We start from the raw sequence: 25,549 nt of genomic DNA on the forward strand, positions 1-25,549 counted from the left end.
ATGCCCATTAACATAAATTTTCAAACCATTCCAAAGATTCTCAATGGAATTTTAAACAGGACTTTGACTAGGCCCCTATAACATGTTTTAGCTTTAATCAGAACCATTGCATTGTAGCTTTGACTGTAATTTTAGGGTCACCATCCTGTTGCTTAGCTACGATAAGACCCGTTTTTAAGAAGCCATTCTATTGTTATGCTTGACTGAAAAACACCCAATTACATAATGATAGTGCCAGTAATACAACATGAGTGCTCTGTGTATTTGTTGCCCGTTTTATTGTATTTTAAAACACTTTGGTAGTTAGAATAGTAGAACTTGTTCACGTCATTTATATAGACATAAACCTAAAATATAAATAAATGAGTCAGTGGCTGGAATGAGAACAACACTGACTATTTCTTTTTTAAAAATGCATTTATTTACTTTTTTTCTTTTTTCTTTCTTTAAATATTGTATTTAGGCCATTTGTCTTAATTCGTCATTTTATACACCCATTGTCCTCTTTTAGTTATTTTTTACTTTAAAGAATAAGCAAATATTTTACACTGACATATGAAATACCAAATTTATATTATATTTATAGTCCTATTGTACCTTTCTTGTGTGTGTGCTGAAACAGGCGTTAGGAAAACGTTACTGAGTCTGCGCAGTAGGTCTCACCGTTGTCCATGACGTAATTGACGTTCTCTGTCAGAATCCAGGAAGTGGGTCGGTGGCCGTTGTTTGTGTTCCTCGCTCAAGATCTCGGTGCCTGTTTCTTTTCTCGTTTAAAGCGTCCACGGGCCGAAATGGCAACGTTTATTTCAGTCCCGTTGAAAAAGTCCTCCGAGGTTGATCTGGTGAAGCCGCTGTCGAAGTTTGTTACAGCCTCGTATCCAGCGGGGGACGAGCAGTCAGAGTACCTTCGAGCCGTGGAGGAGTTGAACAAGCTCCGCAAGAGCGCGCTGGGAAGGCCGCTCGACAAACACGAGAGCTCCCTGGAAATCTTACTGAGGTAAAAACCCACTTAGAAACAGAAAAATTAACTACGATAAAAGTCAAAATGAATGGACACATAATTTAGCTATTGGCTTCTTGAATTGGCTTAGTTGCCGCACCCAGAGGTTAGCTTTTAGCTGCTAACATGGCAGCTAAAAAGCCACAACTGCAGATTTATTGACACTGGTAAAACGTGGCTGACTGATTAGTAAATATATATCAGTTAATTAAGCTAGTTGACTTTTAACAAGTTTAATTATCCGTGTCATTTCAGGTGTTCGTTGTTCCAGACGCTCTGTTAAAATAAGTCATATACAGCTCATTTCAGTTGAACTGCTTCTCCCACATGAAACACAAAACACATAAGCTATAACACAATGCTCCGAAATAACAGCATAAATCAAAATAAACATACAGTGAGTGTAAGCATTATACAAACCTCGGCCTTCATTATTAAGCTTAGTCATTCCTGGTCAACATCAACAGCCAGGCGGTCAATGAATTATTAAAAGGAAAACAGTTTACTCTTACAGTAGTAATGTTTTACTGTCAACATTACAATGGAAACATTAAGACTTAACTAGTAAAAAAATAAATTGTAGTAAAAAAAAAAACCCCACAACAAACAAACCAAGAAAATGTCATTCAAGTTGAAACGTGGGGACAGAAATTTGACATTCACTCATTGAAACTTATATAGATCTTTTCATACACAATGGGGACAACACAAAATGTTTTCTATAAGATTAAAAACAGGTGACTATTTTATAAAAAATAAACAGACAATGAGATATAAAAATGGTAAACATTAAAGGAAAAACTAAATACATATAAACGTAAAGAAATATTTAGTCAACAGAGAAAATGTTGCTTTGAAGGACTCTGGAAATACAATTCTCCTAATGATGATGGGACACAAGGTAGAAATACCTTGAACCATAGATTCTTATATTATGATAAAAGTGCCACAGCTAGGAAATAATAAAGGAGAAAAAGAGGAACAAAGAAAGAAAACTGACATTTACATTTAATTAAACAAGAGCAAACTAACAATAAAATAGTGCTGTAAAAATAATGTTACATTAGATGTGCAAGAAGACTATAAATATTTGTGGGGGGAAAAAATTAGGAAAAATATTAAAATATGTAATACAAAATAATCTTTAATAAGTCAGTGGAAAACCTAGCCATAAAAATTCATCTAAAGCAATACTGACAGATGTGTTGCTGTCTGACTGTGGATTTGAAGCAGCAAAAAGAAAGTCCCTTCACTGTCTTATCAGCCAGATATGGCTAACAAAATGTCCCCGTTCCAGCCTCTTTGCATAAAGGAAGTTTACAGTACACAAGCTTCACCTGGGCTTTAACAAGGTTTCTCTGTCCTCTCCATGTTTGCAGCCAGATTTTTATTAGCTGCTCTGTTAGTTAGCGTAGCAGACCTTTTTTTTCCCAATGACTGACGCCTCATATTAGTGACTGGATGCTCTGCCCATGTCAGAAAACCTTTTCTAAATATTAACAGACCTCTATAATACAAAGAAACTTTGCCCTTTTTATTTTAGCCATTGTTCTGACTCACAGTCTGAACATAAAGCCCAGTCTGTATCAATATGTTGGTATTTGCATTTCAAATTGTCTTTCAGTTTTTCACTTTGTGATCATTTTATTTTACTCTAGTCTAGACCAATGTGCCACTGTTTTACCACCAAAAGTTGTTTTTTAAAATTATTATTTTTTGGAACCATAATTTTTCTCACCATTATTTATAGTTAACATCTGGGAGGCCCCAAACAGGAAGCAGTGCAGAGCAATTACTCACCTTTTGGTCACATGACTTCTGTCACACTATCTATGATTTGACATTGTGGCCAAGACTTTAGATCCATTTCAGTCAGGTTAAATTAAAGATGGACATTTATGCCCAATATCTTGGCTCTGAATTTTATTTTTTAAATCAGAAACAACTTCACTGATGTTTTTCTATGAATTGGATTAAAAGGTAGAATCAGAGATGCACAGATTGAGCTTTTCCTGATTAACACAGACTTCCTGTTTACTTCACGGTCTGACAATTTTTTATTTTTTTTAATGAAAAACTATTAAACTATACCATATTAAAAATGTACCTCAGGTAGTTGACAGAGGTACTACTTTAATCCATATAAAAATATAAGAATTACAAGATTATCCCCATTTGTGAATAAGGAAAAGAAAATCACAGACCAGAGCCAATCCAGGGCAAACTGACTATGTCAAAATAACTTAGAGCAGTAACTAAATTATTGTATTAAAGTTTTTTTTTTAATTTAAGTGTTACTTTTGTCTAAATTACATTTGTTTTTTGTAAATATATGCTTATATGAGCAGTTCTCTTGAGACTAACATGTCTGCGACGAATCGGCTGTTGCTGTTGTCGCTCCTCGGTCCTCAGCATTCGTAGTCACAGCGACGGGTCTTTTCACAGACGGCTTAGTGTTACTCTGGTGACCAGTGTTTGCTGGGACATTTTCCCCCCTCTCTCTCTCTGCCTTTAGTTCCGCCACAAGGCACGCCTCGTCTCAGTTTTCCTGTGTGAACGCACAGCTCACTCCGTGTGTGTTTGTGCTGGAAACGCACAGTGTGTGGGATCTCAATAGAAAGCCAGCTCTTTAAGAAAAGAAGGGTTGGTGGCCTAGTGATAGGGGATTCCCTGACTGTCTTTATCTCAAAGTTAAAAATAGACTGTTGACATCACCTCACAGATGTACTGAGGTCAAAAGCTTTTCCTTTGTCATTTTTTCCCTGAGTCATTGTCAGATTCCTAACTGCAGCAGTTCCTCAAACCACTCCACTGTTACGTCACATCTATCAGTCACAAAACCTGATGCTCACATATCAGCCCATGGCTGTTTTATAAGTTACATCTTATTTATTTTGAACAATGTAGAGACTTGTTTTTTGGTAAAACACAGTGTGAAACCGAGCATTGTCTTGATTCTGCTTTATCTTTTTGTCCGCAGATACTACGATCAACTGTGTTCTATTGAGCCCAAGTTTCCCTTCTGTGAAAACCAGGTAATTGATTGAGCAGCGCATATGACTCTGGATTGAGCGCTTCATTAAATGGAAAGGAACTTGAAAACAAAGCATGCTTTTGTTTCTGCAGCTCTGCCTAACTTTTACATGGAAGGATGCCTTTGATAAAGGATCTCTGTTCGGTGGCTCCGTCAAGCTCTGTGAGTAATGCTGCAATAAACATAATTGTGTCGAGAAAATAACAGGCAGTCCATTAGCGTTCAGTTTCAGCCCTTGTGGCACTTGGTTTTCTGTATTTCGTTACCCCTTTTGCTTCTTTCATGCTGTGAGAAACAAAGCTTTACTGCACTGACTTTGTCCTCTAAATCAGATGTCATAGTTAGCCTAACAATAAGCAAAGATGTCTTGCACTTTATCTGAGTAGTTTGTGTTCTTAAGAAACCTGCATATAATGTATTAAATCTTTTGTTTTAAACATTGTTTATCTCTGATGTCCCAACTTTCTCATCATTTGAACCTTTTGTTCCTGTTGGTGAATTATTAAAGATTAGTTCATGACTGTGTCATGAATCTTTTCAGTGAACTTTGGCCCACAGAGTGGTGTCAAAATCCAATCCTTAAGGGCTCAAAGACCGAGTTTCCTCCTCAGCAAGCAATCGAGCTCAACAGAGTCCTGCTAATGACCTAATTATGGGGTTCAAGTGTTTTGGCAGAGACACTTTCTAAATATTTATCAAGGGTTTGACACTGTTCCACTCCACACAAATCTTTGTTGTGTCAAATAAGCAAGTTAATGATTTTTGACATCAAATAAAAGGTTACGGAAAATAAACGTAATACGTTTAAGTAAAGAGATGATTTTGCTGTAACAGTTGTGTTTGTTTTGCAGCACTGGCCAGTCTGGGTTATGAGAAGACATGCGTGTTGTTCAACTGTGCAGCTCTGGCCAGTCAGATCGCCACAGAGCAGAACATCGACAACGACGAGTGTCTCAAAGCTGCCGCTAAATACTATCAGGTGTGTTTAGATCTGTGTAGTAGTATTTGTTTTTTGTATGTAGTTTCATATTTTTGGAAGCTCATACTTAAATATATTAGAGTAAAGAAATATTGTTGAATCTTTTCATAACCCAGCCTCAGGAGACAGAGGTTTTAACCCATAAAGAAACACAACAGCAGAACTGCTGATGTTGCACAACTTTCATAGTTTTTCAGCAGTGGCTAACTCCAGCCCACAAGAACCAGCATCCTTATTTTTATCCCTGCTGCAATGCAGATGATTCGTACGGCTGAATTACCTTCTCAGCACTTCACCAGGTTCTCAGAGAGTGCTAAAGAACCGTTCATATGATTCAGGGGTGTTGGACCAGGGAAACATCTAAAACATGCCAGGGCCCAAACTCGTGAGGACCGGAGTTAACCAACCCTGAGTTATTTGTTATAACGTGGATACTGTGGGTTCAATCATCTATATTAGTTTTTAAAAGAAATCATCAGAGATGTCTGGCGATCAATAAAATCCCATTTGGTAAGGCAACTCATTTTTTTCTTTAACTGAGGAGGATTTCATCAATTTTGTTCTGGAAAAAAATTATAATTATAAATTATAAAGATCAGAGATAGCTTTTTACAACTTCACTTATTTTGGCAACAGCTGTTTTTTTTTTTGGTTTAGTTTCACCGAAGGTCGTCCAGGTAAGTTACTGCTGCAGGGAGTCACACCTTGTCAGTGGGTCAGTGTCACGTCTTTCTATTTGTCCCAGAAGTTGGAAACTTGGAGATGCGCTGATTGCAATTTAATGGCTGATTTTTACAAAAAATCTTTGAAAAACTTTGAGCTGTCCACAAAGGTTGCATAATATTTGAAAATCTTACATTGGTGATAACTGCAAATATTTCAGTGGTGTTTTCAGTTGTGATATCTGCCTGTTTTCGTCTTTCCTCTCTTTTTCATCTGTGATTTCATCACTGTGACCTTCAGTATTTTGGGCAGTGCCATTTATTTGTGATGTGAGCATCTGCTGCCACAAGACTCTGTCCAACTGGCTAAATATTGCATTGGCAAAAAAAAAAAAGAAGCAAGTTCATAACACTTGGAAAATATTCGCCAATTATTATTCCACTCCAAAATAATGTAGCTTTACTGTTGATGCCAGTTTTGCTTTAGGAACCGCAAGGTAAAAAGATACAAGAACAGCTTTTAAGAATATTATTTTGCATTCCTTCCTTGAGTTAGCAATAAATATTTAGGAGCAGATGTAATGTCACACACCATGTGCCACCATTTTTATTTTAAAACAAAGACTAACTATGAACTTGACGTTTTAAACTTTTGGTTTGGTGTTAAAGCTTAGAGTGATTAAAACAGTTTTGGTGTTCCTGCAGCAGGAGTGTCAAACTCCAGGCCTCGAGGCCACAGCCTGCAACTTCTAGATCTGTCCCCAGTCCAACACATCTGACTCAAATGGCTGCTTTTTCCCTCCTGCATGCAGTTCTACACAGTCCTCCTAATTTACCTTAGTCAGGGGTTTCCAAAAGCTAATATGTCCTGAAACATTTTGATGCAGACCTTCTCCAACACACCTCAATTAAATGATTAGCTCACTACTGTAAGATGAAACGCTCAACGCTGAAGAAATTCATCCTCTTGATTCAGGTTAAAAAGTCTCTTTCATTCTCACAGACATGTTTCACCATTTTACTGAAAAAACGTCAAATAAGACTCTTGTTGTTTGAGTCTTTGACTCTTCTTCCCTCTGTAAAAGCAGGAGTGTTGCCACCCAGCGACATTTGTGGAAGATGCATTCACTAATGGGAGGAGAAGGATTGGAATTTTAAGTTTTTGACTAGATTTGACGCGAGATGTGTTGGATCAAGCTGAAAATGTACTGACTGCAATCGGCATCTGATTTCTAGTTACTATACTCATCCTGAAATGAGTTGTTTGAGCTGATAGTTGTAATTTTAAAATCTGAATCTGATCTCAATGTGTTCATCCAGTTGGCCAGTGGAGCGTTTAGTCACATCAAGGACACAGTGCTGTCTGCGCTGAGCAGAGAGCCGACCATGGACATCTGTCCTGAGACCGTAGGAACTCTGAGCACCATCATGCTGGCCCAAGCCCAGGAGGTTTTCTTCCTCAAAGCCACTTCAGGTACTGAAGGCCAGACTGACACCACACTGCTCTCCTACTGCTGTTCATTTATTATTTTTCTTCCTTTATGTTTTTAGATGTCCCAGCACATTTTAACTTGTGTTAAATGTGCATCACAAAATAACTTGCACTCATTTTATTTATTTATTTATTTATTTATTTTACCAAGTACAGCAAACTTTGCAATTCTCTAATTACACAGCTCTGCATTTTTACTGTCTTGATTAATTTCTAAGGATGACGGGGGCTGTTTTGATCCAGGCTGCACACAGCTTCTGCCCCGATTCTGTCTGCAGAGCTGCTCATTCGACGTTTATATAAAGGTTTTTTTACGTTACACCAGGAATTCAGCCCTCTTTTTAAAAATAGATATGTCATCTGCCGAGTTCACGTTTTACTCGTAAATGAGTTCTTGCTCTGTGATGAGACAATGCATGTATTAGTTTAGACGGGCAGAGAATTGTAGCCATTTTACAATATGGCTGATCAAAAGCAATTATTTAAGTAATCGAGTATTCTATTGATTATTCTCGCAGTTTATTGAGTAATTGGATTAAAAAGTAATTGGCACATTCTGCAGGTCTTTGTAAATGCATAAAATTTGGCAAAAACCCCCAACAACAAATTAATCAGTTCCTTTGTGAAATGAGAAAATAAACATTTTGTTGCCTGAAATACAATAAGAAAAGCAAAGGTATTCCTTTAGTTATGGGAGTTCATTTGTTGCAAAGGATTCACCTGCAGTTAATTAAATACTTTTAAAATTTACATGTGAACCAGGTGAAGTTAAAATTTGAGAAGTTCCTGGTAGAACATGTTTATGGAGAGAGTTTTTTTTCCATCTTAAATCTTGTCTTAATTACTGCTCCTATATGGCATATGTTAGTCTTTTTTTACTCCAGGTAGCGATTGTTCGATTACTAAACTAGTTGAGAATTATCTTAATCAATTAATCTGATTGTTTCAGCTCTACTATATATATATATATTTGCTTTTAAGTGCAGCTCCTCCCTAGAATCCTAATGTCTGTTTTTGTTCTTTGACTGTAAAATGTTTTGCTTGCCCAACAGACCGGATGAAAGATGCTGTGATTGCAAAGTTGGCCAATCAGGCCGCAGATTTTTACGGCGAAGCCTTCAAGCAGTGTCAATACAAAGACAACCTTCCAAAGGTAAGCCGCCAGATCGACCAGAGTCACACGGTGTAACCATTAGACTGCTGATGAAGACATGCAGACGTTGGACTGTGTGTGATGGGTTTTGTGTGTCAGATTGTTCTTGTACATGTGAGACGGGTTGCGGGACTGTTCTAGACTCTCTGGTCTCATTGGTCCTTTTTCATCCTATTTTCACTGTTATTGGTTGGTTTTAACTAAACCAAAGCTGAGCTGTTTTCTTTCTGATTTCTCACCATCAAATCACGAGCAGCTTAAAAAGAATATGCAAAGCTTCATGCTGAAAGCTTTTATTTTGAAGGTCAAGTGAATTGAAATGAGAAAAGTTGCTTAATATTTTAAAAATAGTCAGTTTTAATCACAGATTGTTATGTATATCTACATACCAATCTGTATTATTCTACTTAAATAGAGTAACTAATTAAATTAACTAGTGGCACAAAATAATGCATTTTAATTGCGTGTCATATTTTAATGGCGTATTTATTGTCAGAAAGTTGGTCGTCTTTAACTTTGTGAGCTCTAGTTTCTACTGGAAGATGTTTAGAGAATTAATTTTTATTAGAACTAAACATGGGCCTTGATGAAATTCTTAGTATGAAAGCTGCACCAGCACCCCTCTCGACCCCTCTAGGGACAAGGGTGTACAGAAAATGGATGGATGGATGATAAATACATTTTCTTCTCATTTTTTTTATGCCAAAAATAGATTATGGTGTTTCTGTTTGTAATAGTTTTTTAAGTGAAGATGAAATCCTCCTTTCTCTGTCCTGAGTTTTATTACTAGAAGCTAGTCTGTAAAGCCATACCCAGACTGTGTTGTCTGTGTTGTGGCTGAAAGTCTCAGTAACACACAAACATGAAGAGTTGTTGGGTGTTTCTGTGAGGTGTAGCAGCTTCTGCTGAAAGGTTAAACACTCATGGCCTCTTCTGTTTCTCTCTCCCGTTGTCTTTCTTTTTTTTTTTTTTTTCTCCTGCATCCCTCGTGTTGGTGGCGGCTCTTGTTGTCTGTATGTCCGTGTGCTTGTGTCGTGCTCTGCCATGTTTGCACGCCCCTCGCTGCTCGTGCCTACTTGTGATTTGGCTGTCATGATGCCAATTGTGATTTGACCTTGCTGGTGTGGGTTTCTCTCCTTTTGGTTGGCCTTGCTGTCACGCACGTGTGTGTGCATATTCATGTTTGTGTGCCTGCGTGCTGCTCTGTGGTTGCCTCTCCCTGGTCAGTATTTTTATTTTCAGGAAGTGCTGCCTGTGCTGGCAGCCAAGCACTGCATCATGCAGGCCAACGCCGAGCTGCATCAGAGCATCCTTGCCAAGCAGAAGAAGCGTTTTGGGGAGGAAATTGCTCGTCTGCAGGTAAACAAAATTTCCCAAAGCTTGCTTTTGTCAGTATGGTGTAAGCAGTTAAGCATTGAAGAAAATATGAGAAACAAATTTAACTTTATATTTATGAATCAAATTGTCTAACCCTGTAGCACGCAGCAGAGCTGGTGAAGACCGTCGCATCTCGCTACGATGAATACGTGAGCGTGAAGGACTTGACTGACAAGATCAACCGAGCGCTCACTGCCGCCAAGAAAGACAACGACTTCATCTACCATGACCGCGTTCCCGAAGTCAAAGACCTGGAGCACATCGGCAAGGCAGCGCTGGTCAAAGCTACTGCTATCACACCTCCACTCAGCCAGAAATTCACAGGTATGATTATGTATCCGTATTGGGGGAATAACGATTATTTTAGTTATCGATTGCTCAAGACAATCAGTCGATTAATCGGATGAAAACATTGGTGCATTCTGTAGATTTTTCATTTAAATCTTTTTATACAATACTAGGAATACATAAAAAATGAAAATAATTAAGAAAATAAACATTTTATTGCCTACAGTGTAATAACAAGTTTCCTTTAGAGAACACATGATTATTTGTAGCAACGGATTCATCTGAGATCATCCTTTTCTATATATAATAATTGAATAGCAAAAGGTGCTTGATGAATTTGAACCAGGTGAAGCTTAAGCTATGCTCCTTGAGGAGTTTTGTGTTGATCATAATTAAAGATTAAGGTTTTTGTTATCTTAAATTCAAAATGTACATCTCCTTTGTACAGTTTTGGCTTAATTGCTTCTCTGACCCTGTTGTTTTTTCAACAACTGATCTTTTTTGAGTCTGTATACTCTAGTTAATGATTAATCTATTTTTACTATTTCAATAATCAATTAATCCCAATTAATTGGGATTAATTAATTGACACCAATTCATTGTGTCAGTCCTAATTTATATTGTCACCTTTCTAAAATAATGGCCCTGAGTCCTTTTTAGAAAATCACCAAATTTTTCTTCCCAAAAGATGTTTTAGGCAAAAAAAAAAAAAAAGTTTTTTAGGAAGGGACCAAATGTAGAAACCTCTTCATCATTTCAGTAGACATCTTCACAACTGGATCTATAAATATTTAATAATAAAGAACTTTAGACATTATTTTCTTCCTTCATAATAAGGAAGAGATCACTGGTTCTGTGTGATGCCTTAAAATCACTGAGCTGGGATTGCAGAACCAAAAAGTGTTAGAGATACAACCTTCAGCATTCAACTGAAAGAAACCTGCACAACATGTTTAGGATTTACCCTCCATCTGGCTCAGCGCCGTGTTGCCGTCTAAATCCATTTATTGCTTTGAATATAAACAAAGTAGTTGTGCACCATCCTCAGTTGCCTGCACCAGATTGGCTGATAATTCAGTATATTCACCATTTTGTGTTTCTGCGCTGTTCACCTGCAGACTTTCTGCTGTCTTTGCTTTCCCATATTACTCCTCACAGTTCACAGAGGTTACAAGTTTGTGACTACCCCCAATGTGGATTGACCAAAGGTTCAAGAATAATCAGATTTCACAGAAACTAGTTGGCTACTTTCTGTAAAATGTGTTTATTGTGGCATCTTCGGTTTCTCACTACGTTTCCCTTTATTTATGGTTTTACTTCTGTTATATAAGTGTTAAAATGTCACAATTAAGAGATTTATCTGCTAGAAGCACTTATTTCTGTATAACTTTGCTGCCTTTCCAGTTCAACATATTGAATAGCTGTAAAACGTGCATGTGGACTATTTTAAAATCTTTTTTGCAACGTGTTTAACTATATATTTGCCTAAAACTGTTTGTCTTTTCTTGTCAGATCTATTTGAGAAGATGGTTCCCATGGCCGTTCAGCAATCCATGGGCATCTACGGTCAGAGGAAGGCCGACACTGTGAACAGACTGGTGGGAACGATGAGGGAGGCCACCAATCTCTGCAACGGGTACGATGAAGGTTGTTTCCCTAAGATGTTCTGCATTCGCTTGTGCAGAGCATCACGCGCCACTGTTTGTAAGCATATTAATAATTCACGCCCTAATGGGCCAGTAGGTACTGTTGCGCTGCGGATAAAAGCTTTTTTGTTTATTAGTTCAGTTCTCTGAGATGTTTCTTAGAAGCTCTAAACCAGGAGGTGTCCAATGTACGGCCTTGGGGCCGTTTGTGGCCCTCTGGAGAACTTTTTACGGCCTCTTGAACTCAATTCAAGAATTGAGAAAAACTAGCATAGATTTTTGATGTTTACATATACCTTATATCCTCCTAAAAAGTTTGTGCAAAAAATATATTCCCATTTACTAACTAAGTTTTTGCCTTCATATTCATTTTGGAGCAATTAGAACCGAAATTATTCATTCCGGTTTTACTAAAAAGCAAATCACCCAGTCCAAATGAGAAAACAATCAACCCATCCATCCATCCATCCATCTTCTTCCGCTTATCCGAGGTCGGGTCGCGGGGGTAGCAGCTTCAGAAGGGAGGCCCAGACTTCCCTCTCCCCAGCCACTTCTTCTAGCTCCTCCGGGGGAATCCCGAGGCGTTCCCAGGCCAGCCGAGAGACATAGTCCCTCCAGCGTGTCCTGGGTCTTCCCCGGGGCCTCCTCCCGGTGGGACGTGCCCGGAACACCTCACCAGGGAGGCGTCTAGGAGGCATCCTGACCAGATGCCCGAGCCACCTCAACTGGCTCCTCTCGATGTGAAGGAGCAGCGGCTCTACTCTGAGTCCCTCCCGGATGACTGAGCTTCTCACCCTATCTCTAAGGGAGAGCCCAGCCACCCTACGGAGAAAACCCATTTCGGCCGCTTGTATCCGCGATCTCGTTCTTTCGGTCATGACCCAAAGCTCATGACCATAGATGAGGGTGGGAACGTAGATCGACCGGTAAATCGAGAGCTTCGCTTTTTGGCTCAGCTCTCTCTTCACCACGACGGACCGGTACAGCGCCCGCTTGACAGCAGACGCTGCGCCAATCCGCCTGTCGATCTCCCGCTCCCTTCTTCCCCCATTCGTGAACAAGATCCCGAGATACTTAAACTCCTCCACTTGGGGCAGGACACCCCCCCTGACCCGGAGAAGGCACTCTACCCTTTTCCGGCTCAAGACCATGGCCTCGGATTTGGAGGCACTGATCCTCATCCCGGCCGCGTCACACTCGGCTGCGAACCGCTCCAGCGAGAGCTGCAGATCACGATCTGATGAAGCCAAAAGGACCACATCGTCTGCAAAAAGCAGAGATGAGATCCTAAGGCCACCAAATCGGATCCCCTCAACACCTTGGCTGCGCCTAGAAATTCTGTCCATGAAAGTGATGAACAGAATCGGTGACAAAGGGCAGCCCTGGCGGAGTCCAACTCTCACCGGAAACGAGCCCGACTTACTGCCGGCAATGCGGACCAGACTCTGACACCGGTCATACAGGGACCTGACAGCCCGTATCAAAGGGCCCGGTACCCCATACTCCCGGAGAACCCCCCACAGGGCTCCCCGAGGGACACGGTCGAACGCCTTCTCCAGGTCCACAAAACACATGTAGACTGGTTGGGCGAACTCCCATGCACCCTCCAGGACCCTGCCGAGGGTGTAGAGCTGGTCCAGCGTTCCACGACCAGGACGAAAACCACACTGCTCTTCCTGAATCCGAGGTTCGACTATCCGACGGACCCTCCTCTCCAGGACCCCTGAATAGACCTTGCCAGGGAGGCTTAAGAGTGTGACCCCTCTATAATTGGAGCACACCCTCTGGTCCCCCTTTTTGAACAGGGGGACCACCACCCCAGTCTGCCAATCCAGGGGAACTGCCCCCGATGTCCATGCGACATTGCAGAGTCGCGTCAACCAACACAACCCTACAACATCCAGAGCCTTAAGAAACTCCGGGCGGATCTCATCCACCCCCGGGGCCCTGCCACCGAGGAGCTTTTTAACCACCTCGGCGACCTCGTCCCCAGAGATTGGAGAGCCCAACCCAGAGTCCCCAGGCTCCGCTTCCTCAGTGGAAGGCATGTTGGTGGGATTGAGGAGGTCTTCGAAGTACTCTGCCCACCGGCCCACAACGTCCCGAGTAGAGGTCAGCAGCACACCATCCCCACTATAAACAGTGTTGGTGCTGCACCGCTTCCCCCCCCTGAGACGCCGGATGGTGGACCAGAATCGCCTCGAAGCCGTACGGAAGTCTTTCTCCATGGCCTCTCCAAACTCCTCCCACGCCCGGGTTTTTGCCTCAGCAACCGCCCGAGCCGCATGCCGCTTCGCCCGCCGGTACCCATCAGCTGCTTCCGGAGTCCCACAGGCCAAAAAGGCCCGATAGGACTCCTTCTTCAGCCTGACGGCATCCCTCACCGAAGGTGTCCACCAGCGGGTTCGAGGGTTGCCGCCGCGACAGGCACCGACAACCTTGCGGCCACAGCTCCGATCGGCCGCCTCGACAATGGAGGCACGGAACACGGTCCACTCAGACTCCATGTCCCCCACCTCCCCCGGGACGTGTTCGAAGTTTTGCCGGAGATGGGAGTTAAAGCTCCGTCTCACAGGGGATTCCGCCAGACGTTCCCAGCAGACCCTCACAACACGTTTGGGCCTGCCAGGTCTGACCGGCTTTCGCCCCCACCACCGGAGCCAACTCACCACCAGGTAGTGGTCAGTGGACAGCTCCGCACCTCTCTTCACCCGAGTGTCCAAGACATACGGCCGCAGATCCGATGAAACGATGACAAAGTCGATCATCGAACTGCGGCCTAGGGTGTCCTGGTGCCAAGTGCACATATGGACACCCTTATGCTTGAACATGGTGTTCGTTATGGACAATCCATGGCGAGCACAGAAGTCCAGCAACAGAACACCGCTCGAGTTCAGGTCGGGCGGGCCGTTCCTCCCAACCACGCCCCTCCAGGTCTCACTGTCATTGCCCACGTGAGCGTTGAAGTCCCCCAGCAGAACAAGGGAGTCCCCAGGAGGAGCACTCTCCAGTACCCCCTCTAAGGACTCCAAAAAGGGTGGGTAATCTGAACTGTCGTTCGGCCCGTAAGCACAAACGACAGTCAGAACCCGTCCCCCCACCCGTAGGCGGAGGGATGCTACCCTCTCGTTCACCGGGGTAAACCCCAACGTACAGGCGCCGAGATGGGGAGCAACAAGTATGCCCACTCCTGCCCGACGCCTCTCACCTTGGGCAACTCCAGAGTGGAAGTATGTCCAGCCCCTCTCAAGGAGACTGGTTCCAGAACCAGAGCCGTGCGTCAATCAACCCCCCAAAAACATTTAAACTGTGAAGTTGTCTTAACCTGAGAGCCGGCCCAAGGTATATGGGAGTTAAGGAGCTGCTTAGAGACCCAACACCATCAAGGGGCCCAGAAGAGCATTGTTTGATTTTATTTTGCAGTGACAGATTGCATGTATGGCATATTTTATACACCTTGTTCCAGGTTTTTAAAACAAAAGATATTAAACTTGCTAAGTTGTTTGCTGTAAATTCAGTGTTTGTCAGCAGATGTTACTGTCACATAGCAAAATTAATATGCAACATTTAAATACATCTGTGAATTTCACAATACAAATAGAGCATCTTTGCTTGTTTGCTACTCCTAAAAACAAAAGCCATAAGACCACCAGTATGATGTAAGCTAATTACAATTGGCACTAATAATAGCAGGTATGTTACTATTTTGCTACTGGGGGGGCCCAAATTAAAATCTGCTTAGGGCCCCAAAATGGTTTGGACCGGCCCTGCTGCTAATGCAATCTCGCAGCATCTTTTTTATATTTTGTACTGATCTGTTTTCTACAAAATAGTGACTATTTTATTGATCTTACTAAGATTGTAAAAAAAAAAAGAGTTTATTATTGAGTAGATAAATTAAAAGAAAAAATGCACAAAAGTTTGTTTTAAAAATGTTATAACAAAATATAACATCTTTGTGGCCTTCAACTTAAAAAATGAATAACTAAAAACCTGTGGTAACGGATCGTCTTTAACTCTGTCAGGGTGTTGGCCTCTCTGAACCTGCCTGCTGCCCTGGAGGATCTGTCTGGAGACTCTATCCCACAATCCATCGCTGAGAAGTCCAGATCAATCGTGGGGCAAGGAGGACTGCAGAACATCGAGAAGCTCATCAGAGACCTGCCTGAGCTGCTGACTCGCAACAGAGAGATCCTGGACGAGGCCGGTGGAAAACACTCAGCCAGTTTCACTGCACTCATCTAACCTTTCATTCAAGTCCCAAATCTGTTTCTGAAAGTAAAGAGACTTTTAGAACTGCAGGCTTCAGACAGCATGTTTGCCATATGGCTTTCCTTTCTTGAAAGCAGCGTGTGAATGTAATTCTCTTTAATAGCTGGCTTGGACGGCATCAGTGCTGCCGGTCTCTGCCAAGGCTACCAGAAAAGCAAATTAATACCAAAAACTCAGAATCATTCCGAATGGCGTGAATCCCAGATTAGAATCATCACAGAATTTAATCCACTGATCTCTGGGCCAAGGACTATCAGTCTTATCATCTCCAGCCAGCGTGTTTTTAACATCTTGCTCACAAACAATTAAACAGATGGGAGGAAAACATAAAACACGTTCAGCTTCCAGGTTTGTAGTTGAAGTTGAAAAGTACAAGCAAAAAAAAAAAAAATCCCCTTAATGGGTTTTAAAGTACAAGGAGGATAAATTAAAAATACGATAATTTTTAAAAATGTTTTTAGATTTGTATATGAAAAATCTGTAGCTTTTTTAACAGACAAATGCCATTCTGCAAATAATTGAATATTTACACAAAGAAAGTAACACACAACTTTTACAAATTTTAATGCTTAAGATATTACTTTGCATCTTTGAGAATCTCAGAAATTTAAATTTCTATTATAAATTGCTCAAGCATATTTCAATCAATTTGCAAGAAACAAGTTTCCATCAAAAGCAGTTGGGACTGCACTGCCTTGGGAAAAACATTACATTTCATCAGGTTACAACCACAAAATCAGTGTATTTTTTTTTTCTGATTTTATGCAATAGATCAATATAGTAATAGTAGTGCACAATTATAAAGTGGTTGAAAAGGAATGGATGGTTTTTAAAACTTTCTGCAAATTAAATCTGGGACGTTTTGATTTGCATTCATATTCAGAGCTCTAGTGCTTTACCTTGTGAAAAACATGGGTAGCTAATATTCCACCAGTGTACCAGTATAAATGCAGAGGCTTCAGAGGTTTGTTGGAGAACATTAGAGAACATGAGCTTTATGAAAATGAACGACTGCAGCAGACAGGTCAGGAATAAAGTGGGCAGATTAAACTTCAAACATTTCTGTCTTTAATTTACTTCACTTCCTTGAAAGTCTTACATTTAAGTTGGTAAAACCTGCAGGAACCTTGAAATGTTTTAGCAAGATACTGCATATGGAGGAATGTTATATTTATTTTTTTTATTTTTATGATGGTAAACTCTGCTTTTATGTTTCAGTCTTTGAAAATGCTGGACGATGAGGAGACAACAGACAACGAGCTGAGAAGCAAGTTCAACCAGCGCTGGAACAGAACCCCGTCTGGAGATCTGTACAAGCCGCTTCGTGCAGGTTCGCCTCCATCGCCTTCGCTCAACGCTCTCCAAACGTCTCTTCTTTTCTTTGTGACCTCTTATTCACTCGTGCTTCTCTTCTCTTGTCTCCCTTTCCTTCCCCAACTCTCTCCCATCTCCCAGAGGGCACCAACTTCCGCAACGTCCTGGACAAGGCAGTGCAGGCCGACCAGGTGGTAAGGGACCGCTACAACGCCCAGTGCGACATGATCGCCCTGCTGTGTAAACCCGAGAACGAGCTCAACGCCGCCATCCCCTCGGCCAACCCCACCAGGACTCTGCAGGGCAGCGAGGTCTGTCTGTCCTCTTTACACTACATGATGCTAAACTTTCGTTTTTAGAATTCTGGTTAGTTTTTAAGGACTGTCAGGCAGATTCTGCGTAAACCCCGAGGACATTGTGTGCTTTATGGCCTTTTCCGACCCATTTTTCATATTGTTTGCTGACTTGGCATTGTGTGTCGCTGGGGAGCTTAAACAACTTAGCAAGCAGAACTGAGAAAGAGCAAAGGGAAGAAGTACACATCTCTCCAGCTACGATGTTGCCTTCTTAGGGGGGAAAAGACAAGGTGTTGATGTGCTGCGGTCTGCAGTCGTCCTGATAGAGCTGGGTGGTTGGATTGATAAAAATGTCTTCCTGTCCGTCTCCCCCTGCAGGTTGTGAACGTGCTGCGCTCCCTGCTGGCCCAGCTGGACGAGGTGAAAAAAGAGAGGGAGACGCTGGAGGGGGAAATCAAAGCCGTGACGTTCGATATGTCGACCGCCTTCCTGAAGGCGCTCGCCCAGGACGGAGCCATAAACGAGGAGCAGCTGTCGCTCTCCCAGCTCGACCAGTCGTATGGGAGCTACAACCACAAAGTGTCGGCCAGCCTCTCCAAGCAGGAAGAGCTGCTGGGGCAAGTTCAGGTACGCTCTAATAGGGCTGAAGCGATTAATCGGATCAATCGATTATTTAAATAATCGTCAACTAATTTAGTAATCGATTAGCTGGAGTACACAAACTCAAAAAAAAGAGGCCATTTTCTGAGAGAACAACATATCCACAGCAGTAATTAAGCCAAAAATGTAAAGAAAAATACATGCATTATTTCTTTAAGATTAAATTAAAAGCTACCAAAAACTCAAGTTGTACCTGGTTCAAAAAAAAAAAAACACCTTGTAATCCTCTTTTGCTTTCCAGTTATTAATTGGTTAATCAACAAAAGTATCAGCATATCAGCCCTCCTCTGCACCGATAAGTCGAGCAGAAAAGATTTTTACCAGTTGATGTTGGAAGCTTTTTTTTTGGCTTTTCATGTATCCTTTGCAACAAACAATCAAGCTTACAATAAAGTAATGCATATGGTATTGCATTTTAGACAGTAAAATGTTTTTCTTATTTCAAAAAGAAATTGAATTTATTTTTAGTTTTTAGGTATTTCTAATATTGTGTAAAAATCTGCAGAATGTGTCCATTTATTTCATCCAATTGTCAAAATAAACAATAGATTAACTGATTACTAAAATAATTGCTAGTTGCAGCTGTACAATCAGGTTGATGTTGCTTTTGCTTCCGTGCCACATGTCTGCATTGTTCTCTGTTGCTAAAACTAACAGTTTAAAAAGCTTATTTTCCTGCTGGAATCTGTAAAACAAAAAATACATGTAAGCATTTTAAAGAACAGGTGCAGAAACTTTAAAAATGTCTCTGCAGTATAATCTGCAGGGATCTGTATAAATAGCTGTGGTGAGAGGTGCTCACCTCCAGATTGATGGTTCTGATTGTATCTGGCTGCTTTCCCCAGACGGCCCACCAGGAGTTCAGCAGCCTGAAGCAGTCCAACAACGAGGCCAACCAGAGGGAGGAGGTCCTGAAGAAACTGGCTTCCGCACACGACAGCTACGTCGAGATCTGCAACAACCTGCGCGAAGGCACCAAGGTACCCGCTCTGCAGCATCTGCACACGCCGACTGTAGCGACGCTCGTCGTGTCAGAAACTTTGCCCATTATTTCTCATTCTCTTCAAACCAGGCCGTTTATTTTTGTCTCCTTCTTCGTCTCTCCTCAGTTCTACAACGACTTGACAGAAATCCTGCTCAAGTTCCAGAACAAATGCAGCGACATCGTTTTCGCTCGCAAGACAGAGCGCGATGAGCTGCTCAAGTACGTACTCACTGGAGCATTTCATGACTGCTGGCAGAGAAAGCAGAGCGTGAACAGGAACACGAAGCTCCTTGTATTCTGGCTGTCAGATTTGTACTTTTTAACTTGAAGCAAAAACCATCTTAATTTTGACAAAGTGAGAGACTTTGTGTTCTGTAAAATGCACTGGATGACAATATTTGTTACCTGTTATTGTAACAAATATTTCATAAATGAAATTGTTCCAGAGGTTATTGCAATAAACGATAATATTGTTGTTTTCAACCTGTTTTCAAGTAACATAATAGTAATGGTATAAGAACGCAAGAACACGTGCCCAAAAAACAATTCTTTTTTAATTCTAATGAAGGTCCAAAATAAATAAACAACACAGCTGAAAAAACTAATAAAATTAACTATGAAGTCTCTAAATAAAACAGTTGGGCTTCAAATAAAGAGACCAAATTCACCAGACTGAAGACTTTTGTCATCCAGTTTTTGGTAGAAAGAGAGAAGGAAAGAAAAATTTTAAATCCTGTGAATGGAAATTATTGAGCTTGTTCTACTTTATCATGCAGTTGATTGATTAATTGATCTATTACTTATTTCAACAGGAACTATTTTCTAGGTCTTGATAAGTATGGAAAACGTCCGTGGTGAATTTAGAAAAAGTTTATATTTCCAGACATTCTCTACAAGTTATATCCATCCTTTCTTCCTGATGTAGAGATATCTCTCATGCTAAACTTTCTATTTTCATAATTGTCTAAATATGGTGGAGAATTATGGCGTTTTTACATGTTTTGTTTATGACGGCCCAACTCAGTAAGAGCCTTGTTGGAGATGTCCCACCAGAGGCTTGTAACGCTTTACTTCCTGTTTCAGGGAGTTGCAGCAGAGCATCGCCCGAGAGCCCAGTGCTCCATCCTTCAACGTCCCCGCCTACCAGTCCACCCCGGCAGCCCCAGCTCTCGCCCCGGGTCCGACCCCTGCTCCCAGAACCGTCTTTGTAAGCAATCACAAGCTAAAAACAGCTAAATCCATCTTTGACGTATCCTCGCCCTGACGTTCTAATTCCTCTGTTTGTTTCTTACTTTAGGCCCAGCAACCTCAGCAAGTCCAGCAGCAGCCCCAGCAAAAACCTCAGCCTCCCTCTAGGCCACCTCCACCCAGCTTCACTCCTCAGGCAGCCTCCGCCACCCTCGCTGCCCCAACACCCACTGGGCCTCCTACCAGTAACCCTCCACCTGCAGCACCTCCCTCACAGGCACAAGGACCACCTTATCCCACCTACCAAGGCTACCAAGGGTGAGTTTTTTTTATTTCCAACATGGAAATAATCAAAATTAGCTGGAAAATTGAACCAGATGTTGGAGTTTACTTATTTTAAAGGGAGCCTGTTATGCTAAATACATTTTGTTACATTTTTTTTTACTTCCAGTTGGGTCTCAACTTCTGTTAAAAACAGGCAAAGCCCTTATAAACACTATCCACCTGTTTCTGGCAATAAGTTAATGCTTTTTGGTGTGTGAAAAATTTGCCTTTTCAAAAATCTGCATTGTTACCTAGCAACCTGTTACATAGCAACCCAAATGGAATTCGAGCAGAAGTGGTCAGCTGGTTTTGGTGCTCGTAAAGCAGCCATTGTGTTTTGTTGTTGACTCACCACTCAGAAACCACTTGCTGCATTCTTGTTGTTTGTGCAGAAGGCTTCACTTCTGCTTTTCAAAAATGTATGGTTGTATAAACGTGCATCTGTTTGCAGCTATTTTCATGTGCGAGCGTAAACGTTGAGCTGCTCATTCTTATAAGAGCTCAAAATGGGCAGAACTGAGCAAACTAAAACTTCATTATCTAACTTTTTTTTTTTTTTTGCAGAAATGTGATGAACATGTTTTTTTGTTTTTGTTTTTTATAGCCCATAGACCTACCCTAACCTGTTCAAGAAAGCTTAATGCATCACCTTTAACAATATTCTCAACTCTTAGAAGTAATAAACTTGATTTCCAGCAATTTTTTTAATAACATTAAGAAAAAAGATGTAATGAAACGCATGTTTCAGGTGCTATTGATGACTTTTCTTCATTTTAAACATATTTTGGTTCTGAATTATTGTTGACGTTTCTCAAACACATCTCACCTTGTCTTGTGTTTTGTCGCTGCAGATTCTACCAGATGCCTATGGGCTACAACCCCTACGCTTACGGCCAGTACAACATGCCCTACATGCCCTACCAGGCCGCCCCGGGGCAGGGCGGATTCCCCGGAGCGCCCCCTGCAGGACAGCCCTACCCTGGCTACCCACAGCAGCCCCCCCAGCAGCAGCCCTACTACCCCCAACAATAACTCTGCTCTTCATCCCCCTCATTCATCTTCTCACATGTTAACACCAAATAAAAAATATCCTCAGCAATAACACTTCATTTCAATCATCCCCTCTTCATCTTAAACTTTAGTTTGTTTTTTCTCACCAACAGCAGCTGCAGGACAGGGGACCTCAGAGCTGCTTTGCACTTTTTTCCAAATAAAATGATTAACTTCAGTAATTTCAAATCCCCTTTTAATTTAATTTTGCCTTTCCTTTTTTTTTCAGTCTTTGAACAGCACTTTTTCTAAACTAGTCCGTCTTTCTCCACTCCACTAATCCCAGCCACTTTCCTCCTGAGGTTTTCTTCTGTTGTCTTTTCTAGCGGTTTAGTTGATTAATTTAAACTCTAACTTGTTCCCGCCGATACTGACTCCTTGAATGAGCTGGACTGCTGTACAAACACTCATGGACGAATCTCTGATAGGCTCCTGGTTTGGAGGGTTGTCTTTATTGTCTGGGTGAGTGGTCATTTCAAGTCACTCCCTCGCTCAGTTAATCAAACTTCACTGCTTCTCTATCAACTATAATCCTATTTTTGTAATGAATACTGATGCCTCACTCATGTATAAAAGCAGATGGCCCTGAAGGTTTTTCTACTGTAGGTGATGACGGATGACCTTTCTGTTTATTTTCTTTTGCCCAGGGAATGTGGGTTTATTTCTGTGTTACAATCAGAGGCTGTACAAGTGGGAGAGATGATGATTATTATATAAATATATGTATAAATAAAACTCTGTATGTGGTTAACTAAAAATATCTGTGTGCTGCCCTCTCATCCTATGTTTTTATTTTTATTCTTCAGCTCTAATGTGATTAAAAAAGACAACAACCAGTTGGAGGTTTGTGTATCTTTACATGATTTTATGTGTTTTTGATGAGGAACAAGGCTGGTCTGAATTTTAACTTCTCTCGTTGTTGCTGGGAATCTCATTCATTTTATATTAGGGATGCACAAAATATTGCCAACAATATCGGTATTAGTCATTTTTTAGCACATCGGTCTCATTTCGATAAATACATCTGAGCCGATGTTAATAGCCAGTATTTTTATTTATTTATTTCCGTCCTGTTTGTTTCTGGAGGAGGCGGCGAGGAGATTGGTCATATGGTGTTTGTTTGGTCATGTGATTGTGATGCAGCAAAGGACTGTGGGACGTTTAACTGAAGCAACAAATCAGTGTGAAGTCAGCGGTGTGGTTGTTTTTTTGTTTTTTTCAATGTGTAGAAAGGTTAGTGAAGTGTATGCATCAGTTATTGAGCTTTACAGCAATATTGATATCAGATATCAATATTGGCCCAAATTTTCATCGCTAATTTGAATTATTTTAAACATTTGTAGTTCATGGTGCAGTGATAAAGCATATCATCAATTCACTTTTTAGAAGCAGGAATTGACTGTACAAGGTTAGATTTATTGTGGATTTATTTTTTAAAAAAGGTTTAATAAAGACTCTAATGGCCTTTATTTGACAGGAAAGCGGGTTGCGAAAGAAGGGGGACAACATAAGACAAAGGTCATCGGGCCAGGAGTCTGAAGTTATGATGCCCATTTCAAGGACCACGTCCTCTGTAAATGGGTCGCCCGCTCTGTCACCCTACACCACCGCAGCGCCCTGTAGGTTTCTCTTATTCCAATGGGTTCAAAATGTTCAAGAATCAATAGCTGTTTAGAGGTACAGGTAGATTGATAGATCAACGTACATCTGTCAGTGTTTTGGATGATGCATTTCCAGTGAAAATATTTTTAAAAGACTCCAGAATTTAATTTACAGTTTTGCAATTAGATGCAACGCTTCTGTCAGCAGCTATATCTTCAAATATGTACATTCAGCCCCATTATATCTATAGTGAAATCTTTCCTCTGGCATAATTGGGGCTTATTATTTGACAGGATTGGTAGAGGTCATTTAAATTGATCGCCTTTCATGACTGATTTTTAACCACAGTCCATTCATTTTACTGGTTTAGTTTGTGGCTGTCCCAGAAGATTTTGCTGCCGTTTCCAATGTTGGCATTTTGAAAAGCACCTGTTATCTGGGTCTGAACCTACTTTTGATGTGCTCCGGTTGACAAAATGGTGTTTATGCTGGAGATCTCATCTTAATGTAATATTTTGTTATAACACTGATCAGCTGACATGTGGGGCCGTGATGTTCCGGTGCCATTGTGTCTTCCAACAGCATTAAAACAAAAGGTAGATGTGCAGTAGTTTGACAGGTATATTGATCTGCTTTATCTTTTTTACAACAAATTTAGATGTGTTTGAGGTCATTGTCCTGTTCACTCAGTGGCATCCAAGGCTTCAACCATCTGACCCAAACTTTGTATGAAAGGAAATTGACGAGGATGTTGAGGAATTACCCAGGCACCACAGAATCTCTAGACATGAACTTGGAAGTTTTATCACTGTCCACTGAGAAGTGAGGTTAGAAACGGCAAACAAAGCAGCACGAATCCCAGAACTTAAGCCTTCGCTCTTGATTGCAATCTCCAGCGTCCAACATGAACGAGCTAAATGGTTTCTGCAGAAAGTTTTTCTAACATTTGAAAAAGACTGAGCTGTTTGGCCATTTAAAGACGTATGTTTAGAGGACTTGAGAATCCTAACAACTGTCGGTAACAGTGGTGGCAGCATTATGCTGTGGGGTTGTGTCGCTGTTGGAATTAGAAAAAAGAAGCATCTCAAGTCAACATCTGGATGGTTGAACCTTGAAAACATTGGGCCTCAAACTGAGACGCTGTTGAGGGATGTACAGCCTTTAAAAGGCAACATCTGTGCCTGGAGATCAAATTATTTAAATGACTAATGATGCTGATAAGACATCAGAATCAAGTCAAAAGCTTGTTATGCAGCTTCTGAATCGACACACATCCAAATAGTGAATTTCTTTGTGTATATTTGAGCCTGTATGGGTAATTTTGACACTGTGGATTTCAAAATGTAAACTTTTGCTTACTAAAACCGCTTGAGATGGATTTTGTAATATCGGCCCACGTTGAAAAAAGAAGCATTCATAAAAGTCCAAAAAGAACTGCATGTGATTGGAGTTTGTGAACTTCTGACCGGCCGCCAGTAGAGGGCAGTCCTGCAGCTCACAGGGGAAAGCGGAGCTTCACCTGCAGTTGTTGTTACTGCTTCTTTCAGCCAATCGGAGCGCGAGTCGTCCCGTTCAACCTAATCGGAGGCCCTTTGACCCCCTCTCAGCATCGAGGTCAGATCCCATTTAGATGACATGCAAATTACGTTGCAGTGAGGTCGCGATCTTATCCAATCACATTTTCCCTGCAGGTGATTTCTTTAAAGACAGTTCTCATCCCTGGATATTTTATTCAGTGTCATGAGACACTAATGATTTCACATATGTCCTCCCTCTGTGTGTGTGGGCGTGTGTGTGTGTGTGCTCGGTGCCTGTGTATTTCTGTGTGTGTGGTTGGGAGGCAGATGGCGGCGCAGTGTGATGTCTGGAAGGATGCATGGAGATGTTGGCAATAAGCTGCTGGTCTCCTGCCTGCATCCATCACTCCACCTCTCTGTTTCCCACTCATCCGTCTTTTGAATCCCAGAAAAAGCCCTCCACCTTCACCTAATTCTGCTCCCGCACTTTGTTTCCCCTTCCCATCTCACTGTTCACCGTGACTCGCTCTGCTCTTCAAGCCTCTGCACACCACCTGTCTTTGTCCGTCTTCAGCGGCTCGCATGGCTTATCTGTTTCTGCTTACCATTCATCTGTCCTTGCTGCCCAAGCTGTGAGGTGCTGGCAGCAGCGAGGCGTCCACACTGGTCAGCGTCTCTTCTTGGCTCGCAACCATCTCATCGCCTCGCGT

The 25,549-nt window shown here is 41.5% G+C and overlaps 1 protein-coding gene across 2 annotated transcripts; it reads left to right on the forward strand.

The window, feature by feature from the left end:
• Positions 1-679: 679 nt before the first annotated feature.
• Positions 680-22,558, forward strand: pdcd6ip (programmed cell death 6 interacting protein). 2 transcript variants are annotated; one of them, XM_032580861.1, is made up of 18 exons: positions 680-997; positions 3,981-4,035; positions 4,127-4,196; positions 4,886-5,013; positions 6,996-7,149; positions 8,220-8,320; positions 9,548-9,679; positions 9,799-10,021; positions 11,498-11,621; positions 15,657-15,834; positions 17,122-17,233; positions 17,359-17,528; positions 17,892-18,140; positions 19,019-19,153; positions 19,283-19,377; positions 20,242-20,365; positions 20,456-20,664; positions 21,522-22,558. In XM_032580861.1, exons 1-18 carry the CDS (start codon positions 792-794, stop codon positions 21,700-21,702), a joined length of 2,646 nt encoding a protein of 881 aa, XP_032436752.1. In that variant the 5' UTR covers positions 680-791; the 3' UTR covers positions 21,703-22,558. The 2 variants fall into 2 exon arrangements, with proteins under 2 accessions (XP_032436752.1, XP_032436754.1); XM_032580863.1 differs by having other exon boundaries at positions 9,563-9,679.
• The last annotated feature ends 2,991 nt before the right edge of the window (positions 22,559-25,549 follow it).

This window comes from Xiphophorus hellerii, chromosome 13, assembly GCF_003331165.1.
Source record: "Xiphophorus hellerii strain 12219 chromosome 13, Xiphophorus_hellerii-4.1, whole genome shotgun sequence".
Classification (NCBI taxonomy): domain Eukaryota; kingdom Metazoa; phylum Chordata; class Actinopteri; order Cyprinodontiformes; family Poeciliidae; genus Xiphophorus; species Xiphophorus hellerii.

Excerpts from the sequence above, each read along its gene's own strand:
- pdcd6ip (XM_032580861.1), top strand. The coding sequence starts at position 792 with ATGGCAACGTTTATTTCAGTCCCGTTGAAAAAGTCCTCCGAGGTTGAT. Across the intron at positions 4,036-4,126 it reads TTCCCTTCTGTGAAAACCAG|CTCTGCCTAACTTTTACATG; the intron begins GTAATTGATTGA and ends TTGTTTCTGCAG. Across the intron at positions 17,234-17,358 it reads GTACAAGCCGCTTCGTGCAG|AGGGCACCAACTTCCGCAAC; the intron begins GTTCGCCTCCAT and ends CCCATCTCCCAG.